Genomic DNA, 14,610 nt, shown 5'->3' on the forward strand with positions numbered 1-14,610 from the left:
CACACACACACACACACACACACACACACACACACACACACACACACACACGCTATTGATATACAATTCAACAGGGATGAATTTTATGTAATTCTGTTAATATAGTAGAATTATCAAATGTACATTTTAAAGGATGAATTATATACCATGTAAGTTACAGCTAAACTACTGACTAGTAGAAAAAAGATCAATCTTTATTGACTCAACTTTGAATACACTGTCTAGAAATTTAAGCAGCTCCCTAGAAAATAAAGGAGTAAATTGAGTATTTAATTTACATGTGAAATCTTCTGGTCTAAATAAAGTTCCAAATTACCTTTTGTTCCTCCTTTCCTTCCCTTCTGATCTCCTTTTGCCAGATCACCAGCATCTCGAAGCACTTGCATTGCAGTATTAAAATTATCTTCTCTAAAGTCACCCTAGAATCACAGTTTTCCATTTATGTAACTTCATAAACTTTTAATCATAATTCAAATATTTTTCAAGTCTTAAAATGCTTCCTCAAATAATAAAAATAATTTTAAAAATAATAATTCTAGGGGCTGGGAAGGTGGCTCAGTGGTAGAGCGCTTGCCTTGCATGCCCTGGGTTCAATTCCTCAGCACCACATAAGCAAAAAGAAAAAAGCTGGAAGTGGCGCTGTGGCTCAAGTGGTAGAGCACTGGCCTTGAGCTGAAGAGCTGAGGGACAGCGCCGAGACCCAGAGTTCAGGCCCCACGACCGGACCCAAAAAAAAACACAACAAAAATAATAATTCTAGCCAGGCATTGGTGGTTCACACATGTGATCCTAACTACTCAGGAGGCTGATCTCTGATGATACTGTTTCTAAGTCAGCTCCAACTCTTATCTCTAATTAACTTCAAAAGGGAATTTAAGCCCCCGACAAGAAAAAAGAAAGAAAGAAGTTTCAGAGGTAGAGATGTAACTCAAATAGCAGAATGCCAGTGTTGAGTGAAAAATACAAATAAGAGCATAAGGCCCTGAGGTCAAGTCTCAGTACCAGCAACAGCAGCAGCAACAACAACAAATCTCAAATGTCATTTTAATTTTTTGAGTCAGTGTCTTACTATGTTGCCTAGAGTGGCTCTGAACTAACAGGCACAAGTGATCCTCCTGGCTTAAGCTCCCAAATACATGAGACTTCAGTTGGGTATCATCATATTTAGTAATAGTTTTTGAAATAAAATTTAATTTTCAATAATGAATTCCATACTGTGAAAATATTTGAACAAAAATAAATAAAACTAAATATTTGTCATTTCCAGTTCAAAATTAAAGCAAAACAAGATACAAATAAAGTAAGACATTATAGACAGAAAAATAATAATTCTTACATTTTCATCAACAACAAGGTGGAGACCATCTCCCCCTGCTGGAAAAATGTAGTGCTGCAATGGAGTAGGCCGATAATCTGTGTAAATTACATGACAGGGCTGTAAAAGAATTAAACATAAAATTTCTTCAAAAATTAGTCTTTTGTTTATTTGGTCTATCAAGTAATCATGGTTTGTAAAACCGTGATTTAAATATTCAAAAAGAAATGAACTCTTTTTCACTGTTCAAAAGATAAATTTTGGGACACATAGTTCTATTATATCATACCAGCTTCTCACCTCACCAATTCTGTAACCTGGGACAAAACATGAACAGAACTTCAAGTACCCAAGACCTAGTTCTGTGATACTCTTATTAGAGTTTCTGTTTCTATGGAAGAATAATATGGATTTTGTTGATTTAACTGCTCCAGCAGATCCACTAAGTTTCTATACTACTGGAGAGCTCATAAACAGATGTTTTAAAGTTCCAAGGATATAGGTACAAAATAAGGACAGTAGAATAATAATAATGAAGTCACTTAAAGAAGAAAATACCTGTTTATGTAAATGGCAAATCCATTCAGCAAACTGTCGAGCATTTGGAATAGTAGCCGAAAGAAAGACATAATGAACATTATCAGGAAGCAAAATTATTGTTTCTTCCCATACAACACCACGTTCTGCAAAAAAATAAATATACCTTGAAATTCATTGTCACTTTAATGATAATATCTAAAAGTATCTTAAGCTTAGTAATTAAAAATGCAGACCATTTTTTTATGTAACCATATTTTTAGTAACCAACCCTTCCTGAAAACTCTATCATGAATATGTGTGTACTCTGACGCAGCCTGAAAATGGCAATTTCAGACTTTGCGCTAGCCAAAGAAAATCCTCACTTACAAGGCACAGACATAGCATTTCCACATGGAAAAGCAGAAATTTATGGTCTACAGAAAGTTATAATAATACATTTGGAAGCTATACTAGTTCATAAGGCTTCTGAGAATAGCAGGACTGAAGCTACTTTTTATTAAAATGGGAAAGACTTTTAAAAAATCAGTTTAGTAGTTTCCTCCTTAAAATAAATCAATATAGGAGTTAGGATTTTAAAACCCAAAACTGTTTAAAGGTTGTATATGAATTCTACAAGTGAAATGTTAATAAATGGTTTCTTAAATTATATTACTATCATAAATACAGGCTCACTCACAGTTTCAGTTTAAAAACTAAATCTTAAGTATATCTTAAAAATTAAAATGTGTTTGTTAATTTAGCTCTTCCCCACATCCAAAATTCCAAGTATTTTCTATTATAGTCATATAATAGGCTAGGTTAAGTGTACTTACATTTGTTTAAGACCTAATGTCCATTTGAATTTTACCAAACACATGCATTTCATAAATGCTTTCTTAAGCAAAATAAACAATGAAAGCAAGAATGCTAATTTTGTAAGACAGAAATTTTAGGATTCCCTTTTTTTTTTTTGTTTTTGGGTCCGGTTGTGGGGCCTGAACTCTGGGCCTGGGCGCTGTCCCTCAGCTCTTCAGCTCAAGGCTAGCGCTCTACCACTTGAGCCAAAGCACCACTTCCGGCTTTTTTCTTTTTGCTTATGTAGTGCTGAGGAATCGAATCCAGGGCCTCTGGCATGCAAGGCAAGCGCTCTACCACTGAGCCACCTTCCCAGCCCCCTAGAATTCCCTTTTTATAAGCATTTTTTTTCTTTCTTTTAATTTCTTAAAATTTATTGTTTATGTGGTACTGAAGAATCAACCCAGGATCTCATGAATGCTAGGCAAGCACTTTACCACTAAGCCACATTCTGCCCCAAATTTTAGAATTTTAGCATTTGTTATATGAGACCTATTTACAAGTAGCCAATTTAATTTGCTTTATTGGAATTTGCATTTTCTTGCCCAAAAAGTAACTGTTTAGGAGCTTATTTTAACCAAGTCCACTCCAAACTATCATATCACATTGTCTACAAATTACAAAAGCCAACAGCTTATTAGAATTCTAGGTATATGAAATTCAAGAACTTCTTGTTCAGAATTCTTAATACCATTTCAACAATGCCAAATATACCTGAATCTCTCATATAATGAATTTCATCAAATATGACCCAGGCAACTTCTCGCATAACTTCAGAACCTCTATACAGCATACTTCTCAAAATCTAAAGGAAAAAAAAAGATTTATCAGCATTTTTGACATAACATCCAACAGTAAGGTAAGAATTGCTTTTTTCTTTACTAAGTGGAAATACTAATTTTAGGAGGTTACATATCTTAGAGTCACTAGTCAGAATACATGGAGAGACATTACCACTCCTACTGTCTCTCAAGAATATGAAGTCACTGCACAAGGTGCTTAAATGACACTGAATTCATTTTTTTCTGATTGTTTTTCTCATCTTTATCTCCTTATAATGTGGGTACTTTGTAGCAAGTGTTCTCTTGATTTCTGGAGTTAAGGGAAATCTTCCATAAATAGAAGCTTCTTACACAGACTAACAAAAACTTATACTGGGCACCAAAATGAAAAGTGAGGGATAACCTTTGGAGGAATCTCAAAACCAGGAGCTATTTTGCGCAATCTATTTTAACTTTACCCTTTAATTAAAAAAAAAAAAAAAAAAGATTAGCCAGGCGCCAGTGGCTCACAACTGTAACTAGCTACTCAGGAGGCTGAGATCTGAGGATCAGTGTTCAAAGCCAGCCAGGGCAAGAAAGTCCATGAGACTCTTATCTCCAATTAACCACCAGAAAACCAGAAGTAGTGCTGTGGGTCAAGTGGTAGATTGCTCACCTTGAGCTGAAGAGCGCAGGGACAGTGCCCAGGCCCAGAGTTCAAGACTCATGACTGACAAAAAAATAAAAATTAAAAACTGATTTTATACTTATAATCAAAACTCAGTTGCAAAAGGAATAAAACCCACACGGAACATGACTACTTATATGAAACAATGTAATCAAATCCTTGAAGGTACACGTAAAATATCAATGTACTGACTGTAATAAACCTTCAATAATACTGAAATGATCTTCTAATATAAATAACAGAATTAGTAACAGCAATATATCTACTTTTAGAGCACATTAAGATAATCTTGTCAATTTTTCAAACAAATCTACTCACAAAATAAAGTGATACGTTTTATCTACAAGATTAAACAGTAACATATTAGTTTTATTGAACAGCCACATGAATTAAATTAAAAAGTTAAAGTTAGATGAGGCATTACAAACATTACCTCTGTAGTCATAACAAGACAAGATGCTGTAGGATTAATAGTAACATCTCCAGTCATCAGACCAACATCTTGAAATTCTTCATACATTTCACGGTATTTCTGATTACTCAGAGCCTTAATTGGGCTGGTAAATATTACACGCTGTTTTTCCCGCAAGGCTAGTGCAATAGCATATCTAACAAGATAAAAACAAGTAATAATTATACTACTTGGGAGGCTGAGATCTGAGAATTGCAGTTCAAAGCCATTCTGGGCAGGAAAGTCCATAAGACCCTTATTTCCAATTGATCACCAAAAAAAGAAAACCTAGTAGTGAAGTGAAACTATGAATCAAGAGGTAGAGAGCAAGCCTTGAGTAAAAATGCACAAGTGTAGCACCCGGACTGAGTTCAAACCCCAGGACCAGTACACACACACGAGTTCAAACCCCAGGACCAGTGTACACACACACACACACACACACACACACACACACACCACAGACACACACACACACCAAAACTTCTTTAAATTATATGATTTTATAAACATTTTATCAATATATAACTATTATCAATATGCCTAATAATCCAAATTTTCCTTTGCAAAATATCCCTACAAGGCAAAGATGCCTTCTCTTAGCACTATTAAAACATGTAGTAAAGATCCTTGATAATTCAGTTAAGGCAAGAAAAACAAAGTACCTAAAAAAACTTAGAGGTACAAGTGTTTATTTGAAGAAATTAAATAGTAAAGCAGAAACTTGAAGGAGGAAAGGTAATTTTTTAAGATTTCATTAACAAAAAATACTTACTCAGCACATACAGTTTTTCCTGCTGATGTATGCGCAGATACCAAAACAGACTGGTTATTATCAACACACTGAATGGCTTCTCTTTGGAAAGCATCAAGAATAAATGGGTATTCCTACAAAAGCAAAATAATAACATCCACATCAAAACATCTAGCTCAGAGCACGCTTAAAATCAAAAGAAAGGCTTCCTACAAAACCCCTGTGGAAGAATTCCTTTACGGTTCTATTTAAGAAATATACCATCTTCTACTAAAAATTAAAAGCAAAACACACCTTTTGGCAAAAGCAGAATCCAAATAAAGCATGGAAGCTCTTTAATCTTTGAATTATCACATTGTATTTATAATCATATAAGTAAATGGAATAATCATTAATAATGTCCACAATATCTAAATAAGTACTAGTATTTGTCTTTCACAGTAACTTTGAGACTCTGAAAAATGAAAAGCACCAGCATTACTCAGCTGAAGCAGAATAATATACTTATCAGACTTCAAGAGCTCATACTTACTCTTTGCTGCTTAGAAAATTTTAGAGAAAATTACTTGGAAAAATTAACCAGAAAAATTGTTTAATCTTTAAATGACTATCAGGAATTCAAAACCTATCTAGTAAAAACAGTGTGAAGGGGGCAGGGAAGGTGGCTCAGTGATAGAATGCTTGCCTCGCATGCATGATGCCCTGGGTTCAATTCCTCAACACCACAGAAACAGAAAAAGCTGGAAGTAATGCTGTGGCTTAAGTGGTCTAGTCTTGATCTGAAGAGCTGAGGGACAGAGCTCACGCCCAGAGTTCAAGCCCCATGACCAACCCAAAACGAAACAAAACAAAACAGTGTGAAGCCAGGCTTGGTGATGTACACCTGTAATCCTAGCACCCAGAAAAATGATGCAGGAGGATGTATCATCAATTTGAGGTCAGCCTCAACACAGTGAGGCTTGGCTCAACAATAAGCAAAACCAAACAAAAAAAAGCACTGTTTGTATCTAACTAGAAGCTTGTTAAACCCATTACACTAAAGGAATAACTTGTATACTTGTATTCCTTTTCTAGAGAAAGGTTGATAGCTTTCATTAAAATCATTATTTTAAATATCTTAAAATCTCTTCACATGATGCTTGGTTAAATATTTACTGATTTGTCTCTCACTGTATTTTGTAGCTGGCTTCTTCAGGATACATACATACATGAAGTATACAACTCACATGTGAATTTTTTTTAACGATGTCTAAGGAAAAAAAGCTTACAAAACTTTACAAAATACATGGTCCAAAACACAGACCTTTGCTGCTTTTCCAACTCGTGGTTTCAGTGGTAAATAATCCTCATCTGCAGGAAGAGCAACCTATATCCAAGTTAGAAAGAAAAGTCATGAGGAGTTAACACTCACAGTCCAAAATCAATGATAGCTTGAAAGAAAAAAAGTGACAAACTAGAATGTTTCCGGTTGTCTTAGACACTATAAAATTAAAAGCTGCTTTTATTAGCAAGGCAAAAATTTAAAGCTACAGCATTCAAAAAATACTAGTGTCCATCTAAAAGTAATGTAATCCTTGGAGAATTTGTTTATAAGGTCTAGAACCTATGTTAATTATTTTGACATTTTCCATATTCAATGAATGTATTAACGTGATTAAGAAAATTTATCACCCACAAGCAAAAATTAGAAAGGTAGGGCTGGGAATTTGGCTTAGTGGTAGAATGCTTGCCTACCATGCATAATCCCTAGGTTTGATTCCGAAGTGTCACATAAACAGAAAAAGCTGGAAGTGGCACTGTGGCTCAAGTAGTAGAGTGCTAGCCTAGAGTAAAAGAAGCTCAGGGACTGCCAATGCTGCTGCTTACCAGCTGAAAAGAAACCAACGACTGAAAAGAAAGCTACCACAGAAGAAAAGACAGCTGCATAAACTATTACAATCCGTTTAATTATATAAAGGTCATGATATGGGACAACTTAGTTGAATAAAGACCAGATCAAAGATGCAGTGAGAAACATAAAAAAAAAAAAAAGAGCTCAGGGACAAGCCCCAAGACTGGCCAAAAAAAAAAAAGAAAGGAAAAGTAGAAAACATCTTCATGCATGGGCTGGGAAGGTAGCTCAGTGGTAGAGCGCTTGTCTTGCGTGCATGAGGTTCCTCAGCACCACATAAGCAAAAAGGAAAACGCCGGAAGTGGCGCTGTAGCTCAAGTGGTAGAGCGCTAGCCTTGAGCTGAAGAGCTGAGGGACAGCGCCCAGGCCCAGAGTTCAGGCCCCACAACTGGAAAAATTAAAGAAAAAAAAAAAAAGATATCTTCATGCAGAAATATGAAAGTTAATTCTTGTGACTAATCTTTCAAATAGTTATAATAGTTATAATCTTTCAAATAGCTTATAAAGGCTGAGTAGAAATAAAATGAGGATGTCACTGCATGAAAGAAATAAAATTTTTTAATCACTATTCCCTGGAAAAAGAAATTAATTTTCCAATAAATACAAAGATCTAGAATTCACAGTGAACCAATTTCCTAAGACTAAAAAATAAATACTAACAATGTTTCCATATTTCTACATGAAACAGGAATGTACAGTTCTCAAGGAAATTTTAGGAATAATTTCTAAAGGAAAAATCTTAACAAATACCAAATGTGATTACTATCTTAGAAATATTGAAGTTACCAATAAACTTGAAACTCAATCTAAATGGTATAAATGGTATGGGTAGAAATTGACCATAACAAAGGAAAGTGAGGCTAGAGGTATGGCTTAAGTGGTGGAGTGTAAGAACCTGAATTTAAACTTCAGTACTGAAAAACAAATTAGCTAATTAATACTATTACACCAGTAATATCAGTAATACTTCACACATGTAATCCTACTTAGTCAAATGACTGAGGTCTGGAGAATAAAAGTTTGAAGCCAGCCCAGCTAGAAAAGTCCATGAGGCACCACCTCCAAAATAACCAGCAAAACATGGGCTGGAGGTGTACCTCAACTGGTGGAGAAAAGCCAACTGAGCAAGCAAAACCAAATGAGCACAAGGCCCAGTTCAAACAAACCCCAGTACTGCCACAAGAATAACAAAAGTGAGGCTGGCACAGTAGCCCATGTCTGTAATACCAGCTACTTGGGAGACAGAGAATAGGAGACCTGCAATTGGAAGTCATTCCAAGCAAAAAGTTAGAGATCCCATATTAGCAAACAAGCTGGGAATGGCAAAGCATTTCTATAATCCCACTACATGGGAAGGATAGAAAGGCAAATCCTGGTCTGAGACTGGCCATAGGTATAAAGCATAAGATCCTATCCTTAAGTGGTAGAACACCTGCCTAACAAATGTTAGGCCTTGAGTTCAAATCTTTAATCCATCTTGTGCAGCCAGGCAATGAAAACATACCAGCAGTCAGGAGTCTAAGACAGGAGGATTGAAAGTTCAAGGCTAATCTGGATTACACAGTGAGACTTTCTCAAAAATAAAAATAAATAAGTAAATAAATAAATAAGACAGGTGCTGGTGGTTCCTGCCTATAATCCTAGCTATTCTTCAGACTAGGTTGAGATCTGAGAATTGAGGTTCATAGCCAGCTGGGAAGACAAATCCACAAAGACTTTTATCTCCAAATTAAAAATTGGAGGTATGGGGGCTGGGAAGGTGGCTCAGTGGTAGAGCACTTACTTTGCATGCTCAAGGCCCTGGGTTCGATTCCTTAGCACCACATAAGCAAAAAGAAAAAAGCCGGAAGTGGCGCTGTGGCTCAAGTGGTAGAGCGCTAGCTTTGAGCTGAAGAGCTGAGGAACAGTGCCCAGGCCCAGAGTTCAGGCCCCATGACCGGACCCCCCAAAAAAATAAATAAAAATTGGAGGTAGAAACATGGTTCAACGGGTAGAGTACCAGCAGTGAGTAAAAAGATGGAGCTAGAGCATGAAGATCTGCGTTGAAGTACAGGTACTGGCAAAAAAATGAAAAGGGAAACAGTAAGATTACAAAACTTAGTGAATAATATAAATCTGCATATACATCAGAAGAAATGTGATCTTTCAAATGGAATCTAAAAGGGGAACAAACAGTGAAGAGTTTGAGAGTTTCAGGTTTGAAAAGTAAGCTTATGAGACTAAATGAAAACTTTTAGGAGATAGGAATCATTTTCATCAGTCTTCTAAGAAACTAGTAAAACATTATGGCTCATGCTATAACCACAGCAACTGGGGAGGCTGAGCCACCCCAGGCAAACAAGTCCTTGAGTCTTATCTCTAATTCCCCAGCAAAAAGTTGTACCTTGAGGTATGGCTCAAAGTAGTAGAGTGCCAGCCATGAGTACAAAAGCTCAGTGAGAGCACAAAGCCTTGAGTTCAAACCCCACCTCTAGGATTTAACAGCAACAACAAGCACATTAAAATTATGTCTTTACATCTATGAGAATTGAAGAGTTACATTTTTGGCAGGCTTAACGATAATTATAGAGCACAGAAAAGCCTTTGACATCTTCAGAGTAGGTTTGTAATTTTTTCCTTTTGTCTTTTTTAAGTCCAGAGCATTGAACAGGATTTAAATTAAGTGTTGAATAAATGATCAAATGGGCAATATATCTGGCAAAATGCCATTTCTGCAGAAACATAAAGGAGTTTTAACAGAAAACTAACAGATAAATCTACATCTATTTTTTTATTTTAAATTACTTTGCTTATTCAAAAGGCTTTTAATTAAAAATGTTTGTATGTAACAGTATCTTGTATGGTCTTATTGTAATGATGGAAGGCTCAGCAGAAGGAAATAGTGTTAAAGTTCCAATATGTCCCTAATGTACTCTTATTTCTATAAAAATAAGAATTCTTAGTCTTGTAAGAGTAAGATACTACTAGTACTTATAGTCATCACTAGATATTATAAGTCACCAGTGTTAGTGTTATGCTCACCTTTGGTCCTCAGCTCCACCCAGACCTGGACCCCCCTCCCATCCTGGAGTTCCCTCCATAAATTGCCCCCCTCACCTGCTCTCTCCACCCAGACCCACCTGAACTCCCATCTACCTCACTTCCTATCCCCCAGACCCTCCTGCTACCTGGATGGTGATAGAGGCCATGTGCTCCCTCTTGGGGGAAATATGGCTCCTCTAATAAACCTTATAATAATCTTTCTCCTGTGCCTGCCTGCCTCTGCATGGTCCCTGGGATGGATGTGTCCAATCCTCTTTCAACCAGTGACCACCATCTGTGGCAGAACAAGAACAACTGCACTTGTGAATCATGAGCAAGACATGAAATAGTATATGAACTGTAAAAATGTCACTGATACTTAACTTTGGAAGTATGAGATTTTAAGCACGTACTGACAATCCACTCTGTAATGGGTACTTTACCTAGCTTGGATTTTTACAGCCATCCCATGCAGTAAATCTCATTATTTTAATTTTATAAATTAATAAAAAACAATGTTCAAAGAGATTAGGAAATTCACCCATAATTGTAGTTAGGAAAAAGGTTAGGCCAGCATTGGAACCTAGACTTGACCATGAAGTCCTAGCTCTTCTCCTGGACTATGTGTACTCCCACAGAAACTAATAGCTGTTTCCAAGGTTCCAAGGTTCAACTGCTTGCTGATCATCAAAATAGATAGCACAAAAAAAATTCCACTTACAATCCTACACTAAATGTTCGATGTTTGTGCTTACCTCGTGTGTACATCCTTCAACAGTTTCAACTGACTGTACCTTGACTCGGGGCATCAGGTCTGCCAAACTTAAAATAACATATTAAAATGACACACATTTCTATTTCTATGCAATTAAATAATAACCCTTCTATTTACTGCTAAAAAAATTATCAGTCTTATAAATTAGAAATATTTGATCTCTTAAGAATATCAGTTGGGAAAAATAAGAACAATGGAAGGGGTGACATTCATCAAGATTTGTGGTACTTACAAACTAATATATTGAACTGAAACACCTTTGTATAACTACATAAATTTTTTTAAATATTTTTAAAGGATATTGAGAAATCTAGTTGCATTACTCAAATACATAGTAAATTCAAAATGTTAGGTTAATAACTCTTAATTACAAACATAGAACATATAGCCAAATAACTTATTCAAAGAATTTTGTCAATTTAATTACAAATAACTATTCTGAGTACTTCTACCAAGAGCTGTAATTATCTTACAACATGAAGCTCACTATTAAAACTTCCTCATAATACAAAGTATAAAAATCATCTAATTGGGGCTGGGAAGGTGGCTCAGTGGTAGAGCACTTGCCTTGCATGCATGAGGCCCTGGGTTCGATTCCTCAACACCACATAAGCAAAAAGAAAAAAGCCGGAAGTGGCGCTGTGGCTCAAGTGGTAGAGGGCGAGCCTTGAGCTGAAGAGCTGAGGGACAGCGCCCAGGCCCAGAGTTCACGCCCCATGACCAGACCCCCTCCCCCAAAAAATCATCTAATTGTTGCTATCATTTACATAAGTATTTCTTATTTTAGTCAAAATCCTAATCCTACATCATGTTTATCTAGGCTCTCTTTTCAGAATCTGAGAAGACGTAAATATGGATAAAGTGAAAAAAAATACATATACTTTTTATGCTATTTTCCTATACCCTTATTTTATCAGCCTTCTGGCATTTACTTTAATATGCATAAAACTGAAATGTCACAGCAGTAATGAAGATTTTAAATTACCAATATTTATTACAGGAGGCGGGGAGGGGGGGAAGCTGGGAAGGGATGTGAAGGGTAAACAAAAGGAGGAGGCTGCAATGCTTGGTAAGAAACGTATGCATTATCCTGCCCATGTAATTGTAACCCCTCTGTACAGTATCTTCACAAATAAAATAAAAAAATAAAATAAAATAAATAAATAAATAAAAGAAATATTAACCAAAAAAAAATATTTACTACATGACCAGACCTCAGGCACAAGGTGCCTTTGTAAATATTTCAGTAATATCTTCTCCCATTTATACTAATTACTAGTTATAAAAACAACTAACTGAACCAGGCACTGGTGGCTAACACTTGAATTCTAGCTACTTAGAAGGCTAAAAAAATCTGAAGCTGGTTTTTACAGTTAAAAGTCAGTGAGGCAGAGAAGTCTGAGATTTCATCTACCAGCAAAAAAACCATGCTTGAGGTGAGGCTAAAGTGGTAAATCACTGTTAAACAAGCAAACCAAGCAAGTGCCAAGCCCCGAATTCAAATTCTAGTACCAGCACATGCGCACACACGCACACACCCCAAACAGGTAAATGGTTAAAAATAATTATCAACAAACTAGAATACAGAATACAGCAAATAACAAAGAAAAAAAACAAATTAGTAAAGATCTTTACATAACAGGGATCAGGTCAACCAAAAGGTTATCAATTCAACTTTCAGAAACCAAGAAATATAACTATCAGAATATTCAACCATGGGCACACAAAGGTCTTTCTCAGTCACAGGAGTCTTGAGATTTATAGCACTCTACACAGATAGCAGTGAAAAACATAATTCTTTCTAATTCTCCTTCCTACTTACTCCTTTTACTGTCAATTTTATTCTTTCCATTTATTCTTTCTTTTTATTCTACTTTTAGTGACCAGCTTCAGACACTTACAAAAAAAGGAAATAAATCTTTTCTATTTTTTTAAAAAGTTGATTTCCAAATTCTTTTTTTTTTTTTTTGGGTCCGGTCATGGGGCCTGAACTCTGGGCCTGGGTGCTGTCCCTCAGCTCTTCAGCTCAAGGCTAGCGCTCTACCACTTGAGCCACAGCGCCATTTCCAGCTTTTTTCTTTTTGCTTATGTGGTGCTGAGGAATCGAACCCAGGGCCTCTGGCATGTAAGACATGCGCTCTACCACTGAGCTACCTTCCCAGCCCCAGTTTTGAAATTCTTTTTCTAACAGATTCTAAAATATCAAAAGACAAGTCATTTCTGTCCAAACACAGATAAATATTCCATATTTATGACTGTATGAATAGATATGCAAAGAATATTTCTCTTCATTTCTCTAGCTTGGCAAATACTATTATACCAACTTATAAGCAATGCATAAAACTTCATACAAGCAAAAAATTAACTTACTAACATTTGTGAGCATGGAAATATTACCTTAAGTCTTCAGTTATTGACTCTTCTATCCTGGGCTTCTTTCCAAAAATAAGTTCTTCTGTGCCTTCAAAATCTGCATCTCTCTTGTTTTTTCCACTATTAGTTGACTCTGGTTGTAACTTGACATCAAAACGTTTCCTGAAAAGTAAACAGCTTAAAATAAATTCTGTAGTAACAGTTCTGACTTAAGGGTTAAAATGTTGTCTGTATCATTAGCAGAACAAAATTGTCTTTTAAACAGATAAATGTTTAAAGTTAGAACTGGCTAATGCTCAGAATATTTGATATATAGCAAAAATGAACAATTTTTTACACTATTTGAAAGAAAAATATGTTTGGCTTGATTTGCTGGTAAAAGTAATGACAATAAATGGTGTTTGGAAGACTGCATATCCATAGGGAATACAATCAGATCTCTATCCTTTCACAAAAACCCACTCCATGTGCATTTTACATCTGACCCTGAGCGGCAAAAAGAAAACAGAAAAAACAACAAAAAGAATGAGAAAAACAGCTTCAGGAATTGTTAACTAAAATATGAAAGTATGGTAAACCAGACAATCTGAACAGCTGAGCACCAGTTGCTCATACCTGAAATCCTAGCTACACAGGAGGCTAAAGTCTGAGGATCAGGGTTCAAAGCCAGCCCAGGCAGGGAAGCCCAGAAGACACTTATCTCCAATTAAACACCAAAAAGCCCCTCCCTCCCTCCTCTGTCTCTGTCTCTCTCTGCCTGTGTGTGCTCCGCCCCCCCCCAGTTTCTTTACAACTTTATTAAAAGTAATTATTGAACATGTCCACATGGATGTATTATCATTTACTTTATCTCAAAACCTCTAAACTTCCCTATTTGCCCTCACCCTTATATCCAACTTGAAGAATCTATGTATTCTGATTTACTTTTCATTGTTCACCTTATTTAGGCCTGTCAATTGTTTCCTTGGCAAAATGTCCATCTTTTCCTTCCTTCTACCATAACCTCTTGGGTTAAGATTCTTCTGTCACAATGAGGTAATGGAAATACTTTCTGCTTGCTATTCAAGACCCCACATAATCTCAAACCAATTAGTAGTCCCAATGTTATCTCCTGTAAACCTGTTCTATCCCAACTTGTCTTTCTTAAATGTGTGTGTATGTGTGTATGTATGTATCTTGGTATGATTAATTTACCATGTGTGCAATC

The 14,610-nt window shown here is 36.0% G+C and overlaps 1 protein-coding gene across 1 annotated transcript in view; it reads right to left on the reverse strand.

The window, feature by feature from the left end:
* The window catches only part of Skiv2l2 (superkiller viralicidic activity 2-like 2 (S. cerevisiae)), a 56,535-nt gene that overhangs the window by 40,636 nt on the left and 1,289 nt on the right, over nucleotides 1-14,610 (reverse strand). The window contains exons 2-10 of the mRNA XM_013018577.1: nucleotides 13,428-13,565; nucleotides 11,011-11,077; nucleotides 6,647-6,709; nucleotides 5,365-5,477; nucleotides 4,572-4,746; nucleotides 3,404-3,494; nucleotides 1,874-1,998; nucleotides 1,337-1,435; nucleotides 317-419 (exon numbers count right to left, since the gene is read on the reverse strand). Coding sequence (XP_012874031.1) covers nucleotides 317-419; nucleotides 1,337-1,435; nucleotides 1,874-1,998; nucleotides 3,404-3,494; nucleotides 4,572-4,746; nucleotides 5,365-5,477; nucleotides 6,647-6,709; nucleotides 11,011-11,077; nucleotides 13,428-13,565 — 974 coding nt within the window. The remainder of the gene's footprint in view (nucleotides 1-316; nucleotides 420-1,336; nucleotides 1,436-1,873; nucleotides 1,999-3,403; nucleotides 3,495-4,571; nucleotides 4,747-5,364; nucleotides 5,478-6,646; nucleotides 6,710-11,010; nucleotides 11,078-13,427; nucleotides 13,566-14,610) is intronic.

The sequence above is a fragment of the Dipodomys ordii genome, unplaced genomic scaffold (assembly GCF_000151885.1).
Source record: "Dipodomys ordii isolate 6190 unplaced genomic scaffold, Dord_2.0 Scaffold41, whole genome shotgun sequence".
Taxonomy (NCBI): domain Eukaryota; kingdom Metazoa; phylum Chordata; class Mammalia; order Rodentia; family Heteromyidae; genus Dipodomys; species Dipodomys ordii.